The 20,244-nt window shown below is 33.1% G+C and overlaps 2 protein-coding genes across 2 annotated transcripts in view; one reads left to right on the plus strand and one right to left on the minus strand.

The window, feature by feature from the left end:
- Positions 1-13,507, plus strand: part of LOC147079189 (uncharacterized) — a 174,168-nt gene extending 160,661 nt beyond the window's left edge. Inside the window, exons 6-15 of the mRNA XM_085954066.1 lie at positions 450-622; positions 1,226-1,369; positions 3,521-3,646; positions 4,558-4,716; positions 5,121-5,364; positions 6,245-6,384; positions 8,056-8,185; positions 9,914-10,022; positions 10,695-10,806; positions 12,918-13,507. Coding sequence (XP_085810192.1) covers positions 450-622; positions 1,226-1,369; positions 3,521-3,646; positions 4,558-4,716; positions 5,121-5,364; positions 6,245-6,384; positions 8,056-8,185; positions 9,914-10,022; positions 10,695-10,806; positions 12,918-13,025 — 1,445 coding nt within the window. The 3' untranslated portion in view covers positions 13,026-13,507. The remainder of the gene's footprint in view (positions 1-449; positions 623-1,225; positions 1,370-3,520; positions 3,647-4,557; positions 4,717-5,120; positions 5,365-6,244; positions 6,385-8,055; positions 8,186-9,913; positions 10,023-10,694; positions 10,807-12,917) is intronic.
- Positions 13,493-19,539, minus strand: PCID2 (PCI domain-containing protein 2). Its single transcript, XM_085954080.1, has 3 exons — positions 19,102-19,539; positions 15,751-15,919; positions 13,493-14,455 (listed from the first exon to the last, which is right to left on the minus strand). Exons 1-3 carry the CDS (start codon positions 19,303-19,305, stop codon positions 13,638-13,640), a joined length of 1,191 nt encoding a protein of 396 aa, XP_085810206.1. The 5' UTR covers positions 19,306-19,539; the 3' UTR covers positions 13,493-13,637.
- Between the last annotated feature and the right edge of the window lie 705 nt (positions 19,540-20,244).

The raw sequence follows: 20,244 nt of genomic DNA on the forward strand, positions 1-20,244 counted from the left end.
CTTCATTGTAACTAACAATATAACTACTGTATTTCAACGGTTTATTACAGTTATAAAATAACATTTTTTTTCTGCTATGCGTCTGAAAATCTTACCTATTAAATATTGGAACGATAAATTACGTATTTTCTTAATAATGTAAATACCAACCGAAACCGAATTCAGAATCTATTTACGAAACGGAGCGCTAATCTGGAGGAATGTCGGTCTATTCCATTTCAGTTCGAGCCCTGGAAATTAAACCAATTCCAAGATTCTACACTAGTAAATACGTGTGCTACCACTAGTGTATACAGAAAATTTTCATACACAAGGATGGCATTTTTTGACATTTGTGATATCAAATCTAAACTGTAGATACTTTGTTTAAATTTAGGACATGGATGGTAGGTTGCGACGACCCTAGTGATTTTCCGACTATTATTATTAATATTATATTGTTTTCGTAGTTGACGAAAATGGAAAACTTGTAGCAAGAGTCCATCAGCATTCCGAATCATCAAACGCACAGGGAGAGAAGCCTCATGATCATGTTATCACAGAACTGGAGGTCCCCAGCGAAGGGATCCACAAGACCATCGTCCATGAGACACCCACTGAGGGACAGAAAGAAATGGGCAAGGTAATGTCCTGAAAATATCATTAAGTACCAACTAATGTGTAGGTAGGTATATCAAGTTCTTACAATCTTCAATGATCAAAGAGCTTGGAGATTTGGACTATAACTAAGTACCTACCTATTAAATTTATGAACTTTTTTTAGGTATTAAAACACTTTAAGTAGGTATGGTCAAATTGGTAGCATTAGAAAAAAATATGTTATATCTATAGGTACACAGTTTTAAAAAAATGGCGGCCTGATTTGACGTTTCCTTATAATCTGCGCAGGGTGTTTTTGTTATAATTGTAGCTACATTTTAATATTCTAATGAATGATACTATAACACTAACGTAAGGCGATTATATCTCAGCGCAACCCTGACAAATTAATCTCAGAGCATAAAAGTGTAATGCCTGTTTCAATAACTGCAATGTAAAATGCGATTAGCCTAAGTAACCTACTTTTCAGTTTCCTTTTTATAGGTATTATATTTTGGCCTCATATAACAAGATTTTCTTGAACGTCTTTGACTTAGTTACTCGTACCTACACACTTACGTAAAGTAAAGTATGCACCGTGTCATTGTTGCCTTATTTACAAAATGGTCACATATTACTCTTTCAGGCATTCCCTGGAGCAGCACGATTGATGCAGTCTGCCGGAGAAGGTATTCCACTTGGAGTTGTACCGCTGCTGTCTTCAGACATCACTGACAATGGAAATCGTAGATCCTTCAACGCCGATATATTACAAGAAGAAAATAATAATGTAAATAATAAATGTCATAAATACTATTATTAATTTCACTAATACTTTGGTATTTATGCGATACCAATACCATGTATTGATACCTACTATTATCAGACGGGTAGAATTAAAAAGTTGACCCTCTTGGACCCCATTTTGGAAGAATTGTTTTTTTAGTCGACTTAAAAGTAGGTCACCCATATGATTATTTTATTATGGTACTAATACATAGCATTTTTAAATGTATTTATTATCACTAACTTTGTATTCACCACACACTTAATATGTAGCTATAAGATTTATTTTATAACACATGTTTTTCTGATATGATGGGTTTAACAAAGTATGAGTATCAATGATTGTAACTTGGAAATTTTATCAGCTAGGTATCACTTTTTCAAATTACATATTCAAATTACAATATTGCAAAGAAACTAAATCACCATTTTTGCTCGTAAGTCAAGCATATTATGTGCATCCACAGAATGGGGATTAAATTATTTTCTCAGATGTTATTATGAGAAATAGTTATTAACCATTTATCCAACATATTATATTCTTCCAGTGAATGAGACATACATTGAGAAAAAACAATATAATTTTTTACCCAGCTGCAGGATTGGACCCGTGATATTGTGTACATAAACTCATACTTTAAATTGTTGCACTCATACTTAATAAATCTCACCATATGAGTGAAATACTTCCCATAAATATGTGTTGAATATAATACAGTAATACATTTTTTTATGAAATATCAAGTATTTTCAACCATAACAAATATTATATATATTATAGTAAACGCAGAATTAACGTCTATTCTGTATATGTCATTTGATATCTCTACATACTACGAGTATTATACTTCATTGGTAATTTAATTAACAAGAGATAGGAAAAGTACATTAAAATCATTGTACAATCAATAATCATTCTTCTTCATGAAAGTTGGTGTTATAAAGGCATTTTGTCAAGATTTTATCTAATAGGTAGGTATATTTCTGAAGTGTTCCCGAATTACGTTACATTGTTACATTTTTAAGTCTTGTGAATTATTTGTTGAATAAAAACAGTTCAATAAACTGTTGGTAAATGCAAGTACATTAAGTCTAAAATTTGGAGAGATCTTGACACTGGCTATGAATCAAGGTAAGTAGGTAGGTACTACCCATTATTGAGTGGATATATGGGTCAATGAGAAATGGGACCAGTCTCAGGAAATAAAAACTAGAATTGAGATCGCAAGGAGTGCCTTTCTCAAAATGAGACGCCTCCTTAGCAATCGAGACCTTAACCTAGGTCTAAGACTGCTTATGCTACGTTGTTATGTTCTCTCAATTCTTTTCTATGGTATGGAAGTATAGACGCTAAACCAAGAGATGTCACGGAGACTCGAAGCTTTCGAGATGTGGCTGTATAGACGCCTTCTCAAAATTTCTTGGACTGACCGGGTGACAAAATGTTGAAGTTCTCAATCGAATGGGGAAGGACCAAGAAGTTCTACGTAGTATCAAAACCAGGAAACGACAGTACCTCGGCCACATTATGGGAGGACAAAAGTACAGCATTCCCCAACTTGTCATTCAAGGAAAGATCAATGGTAAGCGTAGCAGAGGACGGTGCCGCATTTCGTGGCTTAAGAACCTCCGTGATTGGTACGAGTGCAGCTCCATTGAACTGTTCCGGGTAGCAGACGACAAATCTAAGATCGCCTTGATGGTGGCCGACCTCTAGGGGATGGCACGAAGAAGGCCTACATAAATTCAAACCACAAAAGCCAGTCGCAAATATTAGCAAAATTTGAGAATCGAGAAATATTAGTTAATTTCGTTGTAATTGGGTAGGGTGCAGGTGGTAAATTGGTAAAGCACACTGACTGGAATCCGATAGATACGGGTTCAGTTTATGCTATTTTTTTTCAAGATTTATTTTATAATTGGTATGATGTATCTGAGGTGTTTCTGAATAATATATGGTTTTTACCTACCTACCTATTTACATAATAGGTATAAAAATATAAGTACATACCTATACCTAAATAATAATTTTCATAGATATCTGAAAACAGTCCAATCAAACATGAAAACACAAATAAGATATTACTTTACATAATAATTCCAAAATATTTATTAGTTCATTGTTTTATTTAATAATTCTGATTTTTGTTGACAGATGGACCACTTTTCATCTTATTCAGGGGTTCAATATTCACCGCTGGACATGGCCGAATACATATTTTGGACAGGAGATGAGAAAGGAGTCACTCTGGCAATCGAAGAATTCCTTCAAGACGGATTGGTAAATACTATAATTATAAATTAGGTACCAAAATAATATGATATGGCATTTCTTTATTTGATATTTATATCTGGAATATTATATTACAATCTGGAAGAAACGTGGGATATCTATAATCATATAATAATAAGGCTGTTCAAACTTATTTAGAAACTAGGAAGGGCTATTTTTCAAATGCGCTTCATTGTAATTTTAAATATAGGTACTAGGTATCTCCTAATGCACATCCCTAGTGACATATTATTGAATTTTATGTTTTTTAAAAAATCATTTAATTTTTGAGATATTCAACATCAGAAACATAGTAGGTGTGCCTTGCCGCTGGTTTACAAATTCATTACATAGTAACCAACCAAATATATGGACCATCAGTCAATAATTATTACTCTTGTTTTATGAGACACAAAGTGTCACTAATCTAAACAAAAATCATCTCTCTTTGAGGTAGATATAGGCTAGAGCTATAATATAGGAGAGAGAGCATTTTTGTATAAGTATTAAGCAGGGAACACAGAAATAATGGATATCGTGTTACGTCTGGGTGTGGTAGTACGTAGCAAGATTTAACTCTTGAGTGTGGAGAATATGTGATAAACTTAAGTCACGTAACCGAAACGAACATATCATTTTGATTTTCATGAAGTCATAAACAAATTCCAGGTTCAAAAGCTTGATCTCTAACAACTGGCTTTGCAATTTTTTGCAAATCAGTTATGTGATAATTACAATCGATCAAAAAAATCAAAAAATGTCCTGAGGTCACTTGCATTTTAAGCTGCTATAAGAGTTGGAATAATTTAAGAGATTAGTGACAGGTTTACATAGTAAAAATACACTACGCACGTGTGAGCTTTTGTATACTCATGTCCTAAATTCAAAACAATGAAATAATGTACGTACACTACTTCCAGATGACCAGAGAAGACGCAATAGCATTCCTCCAGGAAATTAAATATAACATTGAATATTTGCAAACTCATTATGCTCAGCAAAGATTGAAGATTGCAAATGAGGATAGAATGCAGCAGGACAAACAACTTCAAGACAATATACAAATGCAGTTAAGTAAGGTTAGTACTCCGATCTGGATAAATGAATTCATTATTTTTTTGATAAAACGTAATAAAATAAATAATGTAATATTATAATAACACTATGACACCAATTGACAGCGGAAAAATATGAAACTTGCAACTTGAGGACTTTTTAAGTACCTAATTTATATGTTTTAAGTGTTTTAATTAATAAATATGTAAATACCTATCTAAAAACATGAAAAAGAAAAATATTTATAGTTAATGCTTGCTTCCGCATCAAAGTCTCAATGAAATGAAATTATATTGTAACTAAACGTACCCCCACACTTTTTAAATTTTCACTAGCCAATTCCTATGGTGCGATCGTCCAAAATCCATCTTGCGATCGACGCATTGGACATGCCTGATCTGAAGTTTACTTGTTTTTCAAATTTCAGACTTTGAACAACCTCCCATCCAGCTTTGATAGTCAAAGAATACCATTGGCAATTGGAAAGTTCAACCATGAAAACATGCTTAAAGCCATCACCACTGGAACATTCGAAAGAAATAACAATCTGGGAATGCCGTCAAGTATTCCGCAGTTGCCATTCAGCCTTCCAGATCTGAGACAGAATATTTACAAAAAAAGCATTCAAGATAATCTAGTGCAGAGCAGTTACAAATATGCATCAAACAGTAGTAAGTATATAAATTGGAGATATGTATTTTCCCTGGTACTGGGACAAATTTACATGTTTTTTCAATCAATATTTTTGTTTGGATCCAGGGTTACACTGTTGATCGCAATCGACTAATCGATCTTGAAGCTTTTCATGGTCGATCGCATAATTTTATTAAGTCATCTTTTTAATAATTGCATTATCATAACGCGTGTTACTCCTGCATAAAAAAAATGGTGGAGGTGTGAGTTGCCCCAAGTCACTCATCTCTCACTCTCGAATTACGATAATTGTTTTTGAGTGCCATGTGCTAGTCGATCAGTATTAGTTTCACAGTTGCTGAAGTTGTAAGTGATTTGCAATGCTGAATTATTTGTAAAAAATGTAAAGTGATTTGTGTGTTTGAGTGGAAATATGAAATTTTTTGATGACAAACTGGACACCTGTTGGAATGTGGCTGTTACCATATAATCAATTTTTTATGGCATGTCTCTTACCGAAACGAATATTGTATCTCTAGTTCACGATGAGGGCATACAAATAATAAAATACTATATGAACTTTCAAATAATATAGTACTTATCTTATTTTTGACGTCCATAAAATGTTATGTCGAACAATCTGTAGAAGAAAAGCTACGATGATATTTTGTATTCCCGAAGTGACAAGTTATGTTATTTGTGCTATTATAGCAGATAGTTCCCTGATTTTTTTGCAATTCAATTTTAATAATGTTTTTGCTATTTCTCTTTAAAATTACCATTTTTATTTGGCTTCCATGTCAGAAATGTTCACCAGTGAGTTGAACGAATATTCTGATACTTCTCATATTAATTTTGAGATCCATATGCTCTATTTTGAAGCGGAAACTGAATTAATGTGGCCGTTATTATTTTAAGTGCCTGTGGAACCGTATGAAAGAGAGTCTACACCGACAATTTCTGAAGAGGATTATGAAGAACTCTTGGAAAGACTACGAGTTGCAGATTTCCTTTACACTGAATACTCACTGGAAGAAGTCATCTATCAACTCGCCAAGGTATTTCAACATAATTTTTCAAACTAAATAAAAAATGATATAGGTACCTATATATAAGTAATATTGTTTTGTTTTCTTCATTCGAATAAGAGAACACTGGGAGACAACTCAACATGCTAGAGACATCTAGTGATGTAATTACCAGGCATTCAGTTAATTATACAATAATTTATTATTCACTAATAAGTATGAGTAGGTATCTAAGAACAATAAGAAATATGTCATAATATATTAAAAAAACATATCTTCGTTTATGGTACCTACTCACTACTATCAATATTGTTAAAAAAATATGCAACAATATTAGACATTTTTCTTTAATTGTAAGTTTAAATATTTTTATAGATACCTACATTAATAATACAATGTTTCATTCTAATTATTGAAATTACCTGATATAATTATTAATGATTAGTTAAGTTTATTCCATATTATGTAAAATATTTATTATTTAGCTAATATCATATATTATGATGAGTGAATAAAATTATATAATGTATATACCTATAATACAGTGGCGAAGGCTCCATACTAAGCGATTATTTAAAGCATACCTTCTATTTTCAAGTATTTAATTTAAATAAATAAATATCTATATTGTCTAGGACTAGGTTATAATAAAAATATTGATTGTCATCTATCATCGGTATTTAGAAGTAGAGCGTTTAATTTAGTCAAGTTTTGAATCAAAAATAAATGACGGAACGTCACAACGTGAGTGCTATTTTTAGAATTATGTCGATCATAATCGAAGCCGAATTTTCTACCACAATTCAGTTGCCAACTTCATACATGTCTGCGTTTTTGTTCCAGACTTGGAAGCGTTAAAGGACAAGCTTACGCGCTATGTTGATTTGTTTATTGTCTATGATTATCTTTTTAAGCAAATAATAAATAATAAGGATGATTAAAAAAAAAAAACTATTGTGTTCGATCACATATAATTTATAAATTGTTATTAAAAATAAATATTGTATTAATTCGCGATTATTATTTAGGTTACTTCAGTCATAAACAAACATAACATGCTATTCACAGTTCATGTCATATTGACATTTCAAAGCGGTGATAAAGTTTTATTTTATAATACAAAATTCAGTGTGTTACTGTGTTTTGAATGTGGATAAATTATCTCATATTGTACCGAAATCATTCGCCAGTGCTTTAAATATATAAGTATTTATTAAATTGTCTAGTGTCCCGATCGAAGATGTGCGAACGATTGCATTTAAAAAAAATCATTCCCGAGTTTGACGTTCCTTCCAAGGGTTCATTTAGATTTGAATACAGCAAAAAAAACTTATTTTAGACATTTTCACAACAATTTATATGATAAATATTTGTTTTTAACTGGCAGTTATACATTAAACAAACTTTTTTGTTGGCGATGCGTATTGTTTGCTAAAGAAAAGTCTGCGTGGAATTCTACTGCCATAAGTGATTTAAATAATTTGACAGATTCAGCGGTGAAACCTATGACAAGTGTGTGTCGTTGTCATTAGTGTGCACCTATTCATCAGTTGTAATATCGTAAGTATTATCTTCTTATTTCCCGTAAGTTACCTGACAAGTGTGCTCTTTTTCTCTGATCTCCACAGCGTACTTCTTTCCAAAAGTCGCCCTTCGCCACTGCTATAATATATATATAAATATTTGTACTTGTATTTGTAGGTTATGTTCACGCAATCTTTGGCCCGTGGTTCATCAGAAGCGCAGTTGGCATTACAGAAATTCACTAACTTTTTGGAGTCAGAGGCTGAACAAGGACGTATTTCTAGAGCCTTGGAGAAGAAAGTTTTGGGTAATACTTAATAAAATATCTGCATATCTATTAAACCTAAATATAATATAGGTACCTACTGTTCTCCTGTATACTATTTATATGTATATACTAGCTGACCTGGCGAACTTCGTACCGCCTCAGAATCAATAATCAGAATAATATCAGAATTAAATTCAGTTTTTTATTAAGTTAAAATGAATACTCAAAATGAATAAGTTCAATAAATGTGCAAAAGGGACGAAAACGAATAAAGCAGATGGTTTGCCGACACATGACCATGCTACGTATAACCTTCAGTTGTAAATTGTGCGGTGGCAAGTCAGGCAGATCCAATGAGTTTAAAAATTCAGTCTTGAATCAGTAGACAGCTTCGTCTTCGTTTGTTACACAGTCGATAGATTTGAAGAAATGCAGTGGACCAACGATTTGATTTTGAATTGTGAAGTTTAAGCGATCCACATCTTTGTTCTTTGCCGCAAGAATGCTCGTTCACTCAACCAATTGTGATTTTTGTGGTTAGCAATGATGTTCGGTAACACTTTGTTGATGAGTTCGTCCTTAGTTAAGACGAAATTGCAAAAATTCAGCGAAAACGAAATCAATCCGTTCGATTCATCGGCCGTTACCGATAGTCAGCAATTGCTTGGAGAAATTTTCGGCAGATGGATCGTTTAGCAATGCAACTCGCATGTTTGTCGTCAGCTGAAGTTTCTAAATAATAGTAATAGCTAAAATCTGGTGTTTATATGCATTATAATAAGTAAGATATCTATAGTTTAAGGCAATGTTTCTTAACCTTTTTTCATCCGCGGACCACAAAAAAATCAAAAAATGTTTTGCGGACCATCAGCATTGGAATAAAATAATAAATATTTACATTTACACTATTTTTTAAACAATTGTCAAAATATAATACAACCCCACTTCAAATGTTGGGTTTCTAGGTAACTATTTTTGAACAGCAGAAAATGTTTGCGGCCCACAAACCTTCGCGGACCACCCGTTAAGGAACTATGGTTTAAAGACCTTTTACCACTGTGGTTACTCTACGACCTACGTGTACGAGAATGTTAAGTAATGACAAATAACAGTTAGAATTAAAATATTATTTGACAGTTACACCATTAAAGATATTATTGCAAGAAAATTTATTAAACCGTTTAATTACATCGAAATGCACATTGAAGTTAATGGCCACACCAAACCACACCTGGTCTTAATCGGGGATATAACGGGACCCTACGTTTGGGTGTGAAGCATCATTTTTTTTATAACTGGGAATGTCTCAGGAGCAGTTTCCCAAGACTAAGGTCGCCATGCACTCAAATGTGCTTTGACTGAATTTACATGAATTTAAGTTAAGGTACCCATGGGAAAGATGAGCACGCAGAGGCAATATTAATAATTGTAGTAAGTAACAAATTAAAGCTAATACAAAACTGCCGAACATTCTAAGTGAAGAGATCTCCACGTTGGCAGTGTGACGCCGCAAATTTTCTAAGTGCAATAAAATTGGCCTTTGTGGTGATCAAGTCGTACGGTTCGATGATCCCAACAACTGGTTGCATTACGATGTTACATTAATAAATTTATGTATAGAATGAGTAAAGAATAAGTAGGTACCTATTTGAATAAATTTTGCAATAGAAACTCCTGTAAAAGATAAACAATATATTGTTACAATATTAATTAATAGATTTGATCATTTTACAGTTACATCTATCATGTCAATTTATCTTCCTACAGATGTACTGATAGAATCGCTGACTGACACATTGACAGAACATCCAGAGCTGGTCTCCGCTGCACGAGTTGGGCTAGGCGGCGGCGGTGTATCTTTACCGCCAGGCAACAAGTAATAATAATTATTACTGAACAAAAATATTTATTTACTTTCTTTTTTTTAGTCAGTGATTTTTTTTAGATTTTTATGCCAATTAATAAAAGGATTTTTTTTTAACAAATCCATAAATTTAAATAACCCATTTATTTTATAGCGCCCTTTGTGTATTATGAAAATTTGGTTCCCTAAAACGCTAAAACAATACCAATTAGACCAATTAGTGGATGGTTGAGTCTGATGTTCACCACAGTTTCTTAAATCTTGTTATCAAATATTAAACTAAACACCGCTGTCCTCATGTGTCACAGACAGCGGGAAAGCATTTGTTATCGTTCAAGACTGCATTCATTGGAAGGCTTAGATTTTTTTATGTGAGTGCTTCCATGTAAATTATACAATGAATTTGGTTACGCCCTGAAAAAAACAGTCACCACATCATATGAATTTATCATTCTGATTATGCACTGAAGATTTCCTGTGATTATTAAAATTGACGGATTTCCTATAGTTCCCCAGGATGCTGGGTTTAACACTTCAAAAACCTCTCACCTGATGCATATAATTGCAGTTAATAAATTTTTATCCTTATGAAATTTGTAATATTTATCATTGACACCACAAACGACTGTTGTTTGCAGTAAAGCTAGATAACAGTAAAATATAATTGAGTTATTTTTAATCCAGAATGCTTCGACAGCTTCTAGAGTTGGGTCCAACTGATCACGCTGTGATGAAGGCTGGGATGTTGGCAGCTTATAAGGGAGAAGTTGAAAAAACCAAGAATGCTCCAAACAAAGTAAGGACAATAATTGATTGTATAAGAGCGCGATGCAGAACCGTTGACGTTAAGCAGCCATTCTAACAAGAAAAACACGTCACATATTCTATCTCTCTTCCACTTAGGCATTCTAATAAGAATTATATATATTTTTCTCACTGAACTTAGGTCGTCGAAATCGGTCCCCTAAAGTTAAGCGCGTATCTTAGGGACTTACGCGCCTAAGTATGGTACTGCATCGCGCTCTAAGACTCATTATCACATTTTTTATAAAAATAGTGAAGATCTCACGAAGAGGTTTCTTAACATATTTTTTTATGAGAAATGTTTTTTTTTTGACCATGTCAGATCCTAATAAGATCATAATATGGGCCTCCACTGAATACAGGTTTTGTGTTTACGAGACATGGATGTCAGCCACTTGCTCAACCTATTAGGTCGACCCTGACTCAAACACAAATTGAAAAACAATTATGTCAACTATGTGTGTTTGCCAGACCCATGATTCGAACCTGGGACCCACAACGCTATTAGGTATATGCTTTGGTTCCTAACACACATTGAATTATAAATTATATGTGAACTTACCAGCCACAAAATTCGAATTAGCATTTTACCACTTGTTCACTGTGTGCACAATATAAATGCATATTAGGGGATCAATGGACATCCAACAAATGAGTTTCAAATGTTGTTTCCTAGCAAAACAGGCAATTGAAATAAGAAAAATATCAACATGCAAAAGTACTGATCAATGTTACTTAGAAATTTTAAATTTACATACTAAGTCATTCCAATAAATCCACCTCCTGTCTTGGTCAATACTTTACACCCGCTTCTTACATCGGGTATATCCAAATAATGAGGCATATTAGGTCTGGGAATGTCTCAGAAGCAATTACCCAAGATTGAATGTAATAATTACAATTGCATGGGGAAAAAAACAAACCTGATTGAGCCAACTAAGTGATGAGATCTTCTCACTCAACAAATGGCAACGCAAGACAGCATTAAAGTTGTCCTGGACAGCCCAAAATCTGCTTGAATAGCTCTTCTCGGCTTTGATACAGATTTTAGGACATTCCCAAAGGATATGGTTGGCACCTTGCAACAGGCAATCTAACAGCAACACAAGACCAAACTTGAAGATCCTTGATGCGAAACTACTGTGACCTGTCAAGAACCGACTGGTATAATGTTCTACAATCTGTGTGGTTACCTCCATTTGCCATTTGATGTTAGGATAAAACAGGTATTTGTGACTGCCCTTATCAGAGGCGTTCCATTTGCTATGTCAAGTTTTAATAGGTGTCAACTGCCATCAGGCAGATTTTACACGGAATACACACATTGACATGCTAATGATCACAGCATCTGAAGAATAAAGGAATGATCCTACTCATAAATAAGTCTGGATCTCCATAAAGATCAAAATTAACTCACTCACATTGCAATTAACGTGCATATTGGAAATCTGTTTTCACACATTTACAGCATTATTTTCCTATTCTGCTGTGTTCACATTATGCCACATACAGCATACATGGTATGTACATATATTATATTGTATGGTGGTTAGAAAATTAACTCTATCTACATTGCATTATTGTGTTCACATCTGACCTATTCTGTTAATGTGTCCACTTTAATTTTGATATTCTCTATGTCCTTTATACATACCATTGTGCGTCTTGTGTAACTCGATGTAAGTACTTACCCAACGTGTGCTTGATCCAGTGCAAGGACCATATGGGTTGGGCGAATAACCAACAACCATTCTTTGTATAAAAATCTGTTAATATCTCTATTCTGTGGAGGTACATAATATTATGCTACACACAGGGCTCGAAATGGACCGGGACGTTGTTCCGGTTCATAAAATCCCCAAAACTATCGCCCCGCTCCGTCTTGTGGAAAAAATTATTTGACTGTCTATAATATATATAACAAAAAATCTAACACACTTATTTTTATTAAATACATATAAAATTAAATGACTATGATAATATTTTCGTAAAATTATCAAGCGCTCCAGTTCGAGCGCTGGCTACACATAATATTATGTAGTAATTAATATTTTTTTAAGTAGGTAGGTACCTAATGAATAACTTCCACCTCTTCATTTACAGTTCATTCAGCAAGCACCCTGGGTTAAGTCTAGGGAGCACTCAGTTGGTGAGAATCAATCCGGCCCGCTGACGATGCAACCTCTGAAGCGTTTCAAGATGTCTGCTTAGAAACTTTATCGTTTATAAATACTACTGAATATTAATAATTCATGTCAACTAGTACATAATAATATGTATTCATTGTCTTTGATTAAATCTATATCTGCATGATCTGTGCTCCAAATAATTTATTAGAATTCTCTTTGTTTGAGGACCAATGTAGAGAATTTGTTTACATATTGAAGTGTGTTAAAATAATCCTTAATAGAATAGACCCACAAATGCGCACACTCAATTTCCATAGAAATAATTATATTATATTCATGATATGAAAGCATTTGTTACTCAGATTAGTCCTTACCGATAATTACCCCTTTAAACTGTCTATCTAAAATTATGAAAGTCTGATGAAGTGTAAATAAATGAATAGAAGAATTTAAAATAAAAGGTAAAAATTATTATCTGTGTAGTGTTGAAAAATCAGAATCATTATATTTATGTTATGAGATACAGTATTTGTAATAATTATACACAAATTTCTTATAAGATGTTTATTATTCATATAAAATAAAATTAATGAATTATCATTTACTTATTTTGCAAATGTACAAAATTGAATGAATTGAATGAAAGTGATTCGTATAACATTCCGTATATATTAAAAGAAAACAATGTATTGAACTAAGATAAACTACTTATAGTAGGGAACGGATTCTGTTTGCTTACGACGACTTTTCTGTGTTGAAAAGAAATGTAACCTTTAATTTTACCATCATAAATGAGATTGGCTACGATGCACTGTGTTTCATCTAAGTCTACATCCAACTGTCCTGTAAATTCCAATGCAGCTTTGAGGGAACTCACCGGGATCTGATGGGTATTCCCGAGCAGCCAGTACACTTTACGGAAGAGATTCCTGTAGGCAAGTATTTTAATCTTCTCCACGATCAAATATATCCCGGCTTTAATGAAGAACGATTCGTGTTTCTCCATGACCTCATCGATTTTTTTAAGATTTCCTTGTCGAACAGCCACTACGAGCTCCTCAAATTGCAAGAGGTCATACTTTTGCAACACTCTTCTCGATGGCATAAACCCGAGCAACATCTTTACAGGAATTAGGTAAATTAGAATCAGTCTTTTATTTTTGAGGCTTCTCTTGTGGCACTTTTCAAAAGCGTACGTCAAGTATTCATCGGCAGATTTGTAATTTGAATCGAACATGGCCTTCCTGCCAACAAAGTAGCGATATGTAATTTGCTGCGACAGAGAAAACTGATCTTTGAAAGCCGACGATTCGATGGCCCTAATCAACGGTTTGCATAAGTGCAGTTTGTTAATACGAAAGTACACTTTGAACAGTTGATTGACCAAAGTTAGCATTCCGAGTCTTTTAGTCTCCGTGTCAGCTGATCGATTGTCGGCGGCGCAGACTCTGAAGCAGCCCATCAGGCATTCGGCAGCCTTTTCTAAGATACTGCCTGGCGTTTGAGAAGGTCCTGAAATTACATCAAGAGAATGGTATCAGGAAGAGAATAGGGGGAGTAATAGATTAAACAGTATTTATCTTCATGCATTGGCAAGTTTGTAAATAAAAAGAAAATGGCACCCGGCTATTGACATCTTGATTGGTTACTTAGATTTTCACTGTTATTTTCGATTAAACGTCAAGATTTACTTGTATAATGATGGTACATTCTATGAAAACAATTTTTAATAACTGTAAAACTAATGCAAGGTGTTTTTTTATCTTTATGGCAGTTTTATGGCCTATGGCAAATAAACCTCGGAGCACGAGTGTGAATTATTTGAACTGGCGTTTACGTGGTAGAACTCCATTATAATAGTTTTCAAAGAAAGTTATATTTGTTAATTCCACTTTAATTAAATTGTCCCTTGCTAGGATTTAATTTTGGATAGCAGTATTGTAGAAAATGCTATTAGACATGCCCGGCGGTGGCGGCGGGTGAATCCTGTGAATAACCTCTACACTGTGTAAGTCCATAATATGCTATCAAGAAGCAATAATGGAGATTACACTTTTTTATTTACTTTGTAAGATAGGCATTAAAGCATCATGGTCAACACGGAAGAGGGGGGTCACCAAATTGATGAAAAAGACTGCATGTCAGATGGAGCTAAATGATTATAGTAAACAAAAACAATAACGATACATATTTAGATGTTGAATTTAAATGTGTATCATGCACTAGATATATTGGGCTCAATCTAAAAATTCCATATGTTAGAAAACAGTGTAATAAGCAAAATAATTGCTATTTTTTCTAACTAGAACATCAAGAAATATAGTAAAGAAAATTAATAATCATATTATGAATATGTTAAGTTTATTTTAGATATCATTTTGGTATAGAATCATTCTTATTTGCTCAAAGCGTGGCACTAAATAATAGTTATGATTATGGACCATAATTTTACACTATTTAAAGATCATGATAGTTTCTCACATTGTAATTTCATTACGAATGGGTGAATAAATAAATCGATTCGGACAATTCGTGGCAGTGGCATTGTGTTCATCAAATTCTCATAAGTTAATATTTTTTTAAAGGTCAAGGTAAACATTAATTAACCGTTTAGTATTGAATCTTTGTCACTGCTCGATAGTCCGACCAGGTGATAAGACGCTGCAGGTTTCTTGATAATATTCTCCATGCGGACAACGATAGCGGGGAGCCTTTAAATGGAATCATGACCCTCAACAGCGAAAAACAATACAATGGAGAAGAATAGAAAGTAGAATAAAAAATATAATGATATTGAAGAAATTTACCTAGACGTTTTTCTGATTGCTGAGCAACTAATCGTAAATCCAAGCAGACTGTGTACATCAGAGGTAAGGTCCAATTTTCTTCTTTTTGCATATGTAACAATTTAGTGAGCAATGTTATACATGCGCTTTGATGTTTGTACGCCTCCATGAAATCGTTTTCATAGAGTGCCTGAAAATTAAACACACAATAACAATTATTGATTAATATTCTTGAATTGTTGATAGAAAGATCGCAGAGGATATTATGAATTAATTTCATGTAGAGATGTATTTTTTTAATCTCGTATTTTGGGTGATTTTGGAAACAGACGTGGATAATTACTTAGGTTATATACTAATAGCAGGGACGGCTCTACATTAAGGGTTCATAGGGACCATCCCCACATCGTTATCATGTGGAGAATGCGTAAAAAACATCCGATATTTTTATCATCGTCGCAATTTTAGAGAGATATTTATTATTGTTATACAAAAAAATAAAGCAATAATTGTAAATTATGTAATAATATAATAATAATTACGCGGTATTAAAATAACTTATTAATTTAATACACCCTATTTCACGGTGACACCTATGTACAAATTAAGAAAGCTATGGCATCTATTTTTCGCTAATAGGGGTCACTCTGTCCCATCCCGTTGCTGCGGTACAAATTTCTTTCCACAAAGCATGTGAATGCATTAGCGTTATTATACGCATACTAGGGACCGAATAGAATGTCCCCATCGGTGAGTAAAAACGCTCGTTGTATGTTGTTGTTCAAAACTGATGATGGTAAATCTATAATAATTACTATTATTAATTAAGTTTATATTTTTAAGCACAATTTTTAGATGTGATTAAGTAACGACTCAAATAATCATATTATTTATTCTGAAAAATTACTCATTTCCTCATTAATAAAATCAAATTATTATAAGTAGCTTCGCACCTAATGTGTCTATAATAATATGAGAATGTAGGTAGGTACATACTTGTACATATATTTGATAATTAATGACTTAACCCCACCACCTAGAAAGTCATCATAGTATATATGCAAAGTAGCTTCACAAGTAATGTAAAAGCTAAGAGTACTAAAACTGTAATGACAAAACAAGTCTAAGTATTAGTTTTGTAAAACATGCTAGTAAAAAAGTATGCAACAGGAAATATTAATTATACACGTCAAGAACAAGAATAATAAATTCCATTTTAATGATATTGGAGATAACTGCAAGATTGTGAATGTTTGTGTATGATGAGATTGATGAGTAGATCACTTTTTGAAAAGAATTTAGTACAGATATGTTATTAATTTATTTGTCTGGTTTGATTAGTCAATTTCATAAAATTTGATTTGTATTTTTACCTGTTTTGCTTTTCGCTGACGACATCAAGATTTTCAATTACATTTTTAGTCTTAACGATATTCTTATAATCCAAAAAAATCTCAAAAGATTGCAGAATGGTGTACCGTAAACAGATTATATTTTAATAACAACAAATGTCTTTCTATTAGCTTTCACTGTAATAGAAGCCTGATCTATTCCATTGATAAAAATCCTATATTGCCAGTCACAGAAACGACGTAGAAATAATTTTTGACCAGAATCTAACTTTTAATTTACACATTAATCTTATTTCCTCCAAATCTAATAAAACGCTTGGTTTTATCATGCGGTGCTACAGTGGATTTGGAAAAATCGTAACAATTAGACTCATATATTTCTCTTGTGCGTCCACTTCTGGAATGGTTCCCTTATTATAAAGTTCACATAACGTACATTATTTCCATGTTTTATTAATTTTAAACATGGCAGTTTATCTGAATCCTGTCTATGGAAATTTGTTGGAGATAGCATCTATCCACAGTAAAATCAAGGTGTCAAATAGCTGACCTTTTGGTAATGTTTAAAACTGTAAATTCAATATTTGACTGCCTTCAATTATTGATTATCGATTTTTTTTAAAGCCAATTTTCTATTCATTCTCTAACATCAAGGATTCATTTTTATTTTATTGAAATGTTCAATACCTCCTTTCAGGCATTCTAGCAGTGCAATAAATAAGTTTTTTTGTTACTGTGTACATAATATTAAACTTGTTTTTCATGATTTATTACACGCTGAGAACTTTTTCTTTTTATTTTTTTACATATTATATTTTGCCTGTTAAGTATCTACTATTACTCATTCGTCTATATTTTCTTTCTAAGGAGCGGTGTTTACAAATAAATAAATACCCGAATAGAATTTTTAATAATTTAGACACATTTGGGTTTGATTCTGTATGAACCACAATTATATTATAAATAGGTATATTTAGCATTTTTCAAGTTTGGTGTATCGAACGGTGCCTATGATTCCATCAGGTGAATATTTACTGTCACAATATGTATCAGATTCACATTAGTTTATCATTTAATGGGTCGTCCATATATGACATCACACTCTGGGGGGGGGGGGGGGAATCTGATATAATGACGTGATGATTTGTGACAAGGGGGGGGGGGATCCGAGAAAATGTGATGTCACAAAGTAAACAAAAAATATGGATAGATCAGAAAACACAATATTGGGGATTTACAGATAGATATTAAAAAAAAAACTGTTTTTTTAATGTTTTGGGGGAGGGGGTGTTAAAAATGTGACATAATATAGAGGGGGGTAAAAGGCTATGTGACAAAACGTGACGATGGGGGGGGGGGGTTAAAAGATAACAAAAATCGTGTGATGTCATATGTGGACGGCCCCTAACTTGTCACATCTGACATATTACAATCAGATTTATTATTTACTTAAATGGTGTTCACTCTGTGGAAAGACATGATTATATAGACTAATTCCATATAACTATGTTGGAATATTGTGGAGTTAGTACTACTTACATAAGTAATTATCTTTTATTTTAATTCAGCGCCCAAAATAGAAACTTTTACGAAACAAAGCACATGATAAATTTCCGAAAAAATTCAAATGTGTTTGATTATTCCATTATACACCTACCATGCATTACATATGAAACTTTAAGAAAAAATGTATTGGAATTAAGTGATGTAAGTAAATGAAATTAATATTTTCTTAATAAATTTACCACGAAACGGAGTGATCGTCTTGAGGATTTCACGAACCGGAGCTGCGCTCTGGTCCATTTCGAGTTTTGATTTAATTACTACGTCTATTAATTTAAGGTAGAGAGATACACTCTTGGATAGACGTAACGTACAAAAGCTGAAAGGTGGTGTGACAAAATGATTTATGCTTTTTGTCATCACATCCGAATACTCGAATATTGCCGGCCGACTGTGATGCGGGTCACGCATAGTACCTAGTTTATTTTATATCAATATAGTTGAATACCAAACTCACCTTAACACACTTCAAATGAGATATTATTATTTCGTCAAGAGGAATGGGCATATGATTTTCAATCATAGTTTCCATACCGGGGGTAAGTAAGTTCCTGTTCCGGACATGCTCATCTCGTAGGGAAATCAATTTTGCTAAAGCATCTCCTTGGCATGATCGAAATATTCGATCAACAATTTGTAAATATTGGTTCAAAGATGCCATTTCGTTTCGAATTGAGGTTATATTTGAAAAATACTGAAAATGCAGACTATACTCTATAGACGTATGTATTACACCCGAAATAAACAATCTCTTATTTCTCAGGGCAAAGTGTAATCTATGTGATGTTCTTCAATATTGGTTATATTTTGTAAAACACGAAAGAAGTCACTGTGGCTACGCCGTCAAAATGTCAAAACAAAATATGTCTAATTCAATTCGTTTTTTGTTATCTATGGTGAAAAAGTGTCGCCACTCGCCAGCTACGTTTTAACTAAATATGCCAGAAATGTAAAGCTAGGTATAATGGCAAAAAATGCTTGTCTCAAAATTAAATACATAGAAACAGCATTTAAAAATCAATGATATTTATGAAACAATGGCATATTATTATCTGTTACTTGCAAACATTATTATCAAATGTACGGTACTATTATACCTACCATTTTGCTTTTTTATGTTTTTTTGTGTTCCACATTCATAAAACGCAAATTAACGTTTTCCAATAATTTAGCTGACTTTAGATATAGCGACGATTACGTATTCCCCACGCAGGCGCTCCATGGCGAGCCAAAAGTCCGAGGGCAATAAATCTTCCGATTTGTCTATGATCTGTTACTGATCAACGAACGAATAAAAAAATCAAGCTGTCAAAAGTAAAAAGTTGCGATTAATCCGATAATCCAGGCAGGAGTATTTTCCAACATCTGCCATATACTTTAATTAATCTGCCACATAATTTAAATTTAATACCTACTTTAATAAAAAATCGGTTCGCCCATCTTAAAATTTTGACGACTGGACTTCCTGGATTCCTTCTTTATTTCAGTTCAATGCTACCAATTTTGGTAAGACGGTATGATTTTTCATCGAATCTACTTATCTACTGATATAGGTGCCTCTGTTTAACGGGTGACTAGCAACTGAGAGACTGGTAGACTA

The sequence above is a fragment of the Rhyacophila brunnea genome, unplaced genomic scaffold, assembly GCF_057557595.1.
Source record: "Rhyacophila brunnea isolate RB1 unplaced genomic scaffold, BYU_Rbru_1.0 scaffold_10, whole genome shotgun sequence".
Classification (NCBI taxonomy): Eukaryota; Metazoa; Arthropoda; class Insecta; order Trichoptera; family Rhyacophilidae; genus Rhyacophila; species Rhyacophila brunnea.

What these genes read in the sequence shown, in the direction of transcription:
- PCID2 (XM_085954080.1), bottom strand. Translation starts at nt 19,305, where the DNA reads ATGGCATCTTTGAACCAATATTTACAAATTGTTGATCGAATATTTCGA. An exon ending in CTCATTTGAAGTGTGTTAAG is followed by an intron (nt 15,920 to 19,101) that starts GTGAGTTTGGTA and finishes TTTAATTTTCAG; the next exon opens with GCACTCTATGAAAACGATTT. An exon ending in GCAATCAGAAAAACGTCTAG is followed by an intron (nt 14,456 to 15,750) that starts GTAAATTTCTTC and finishes ATGTAATTTCAG; the next exon opens with GACCTTCTCAAACGCCAGGC.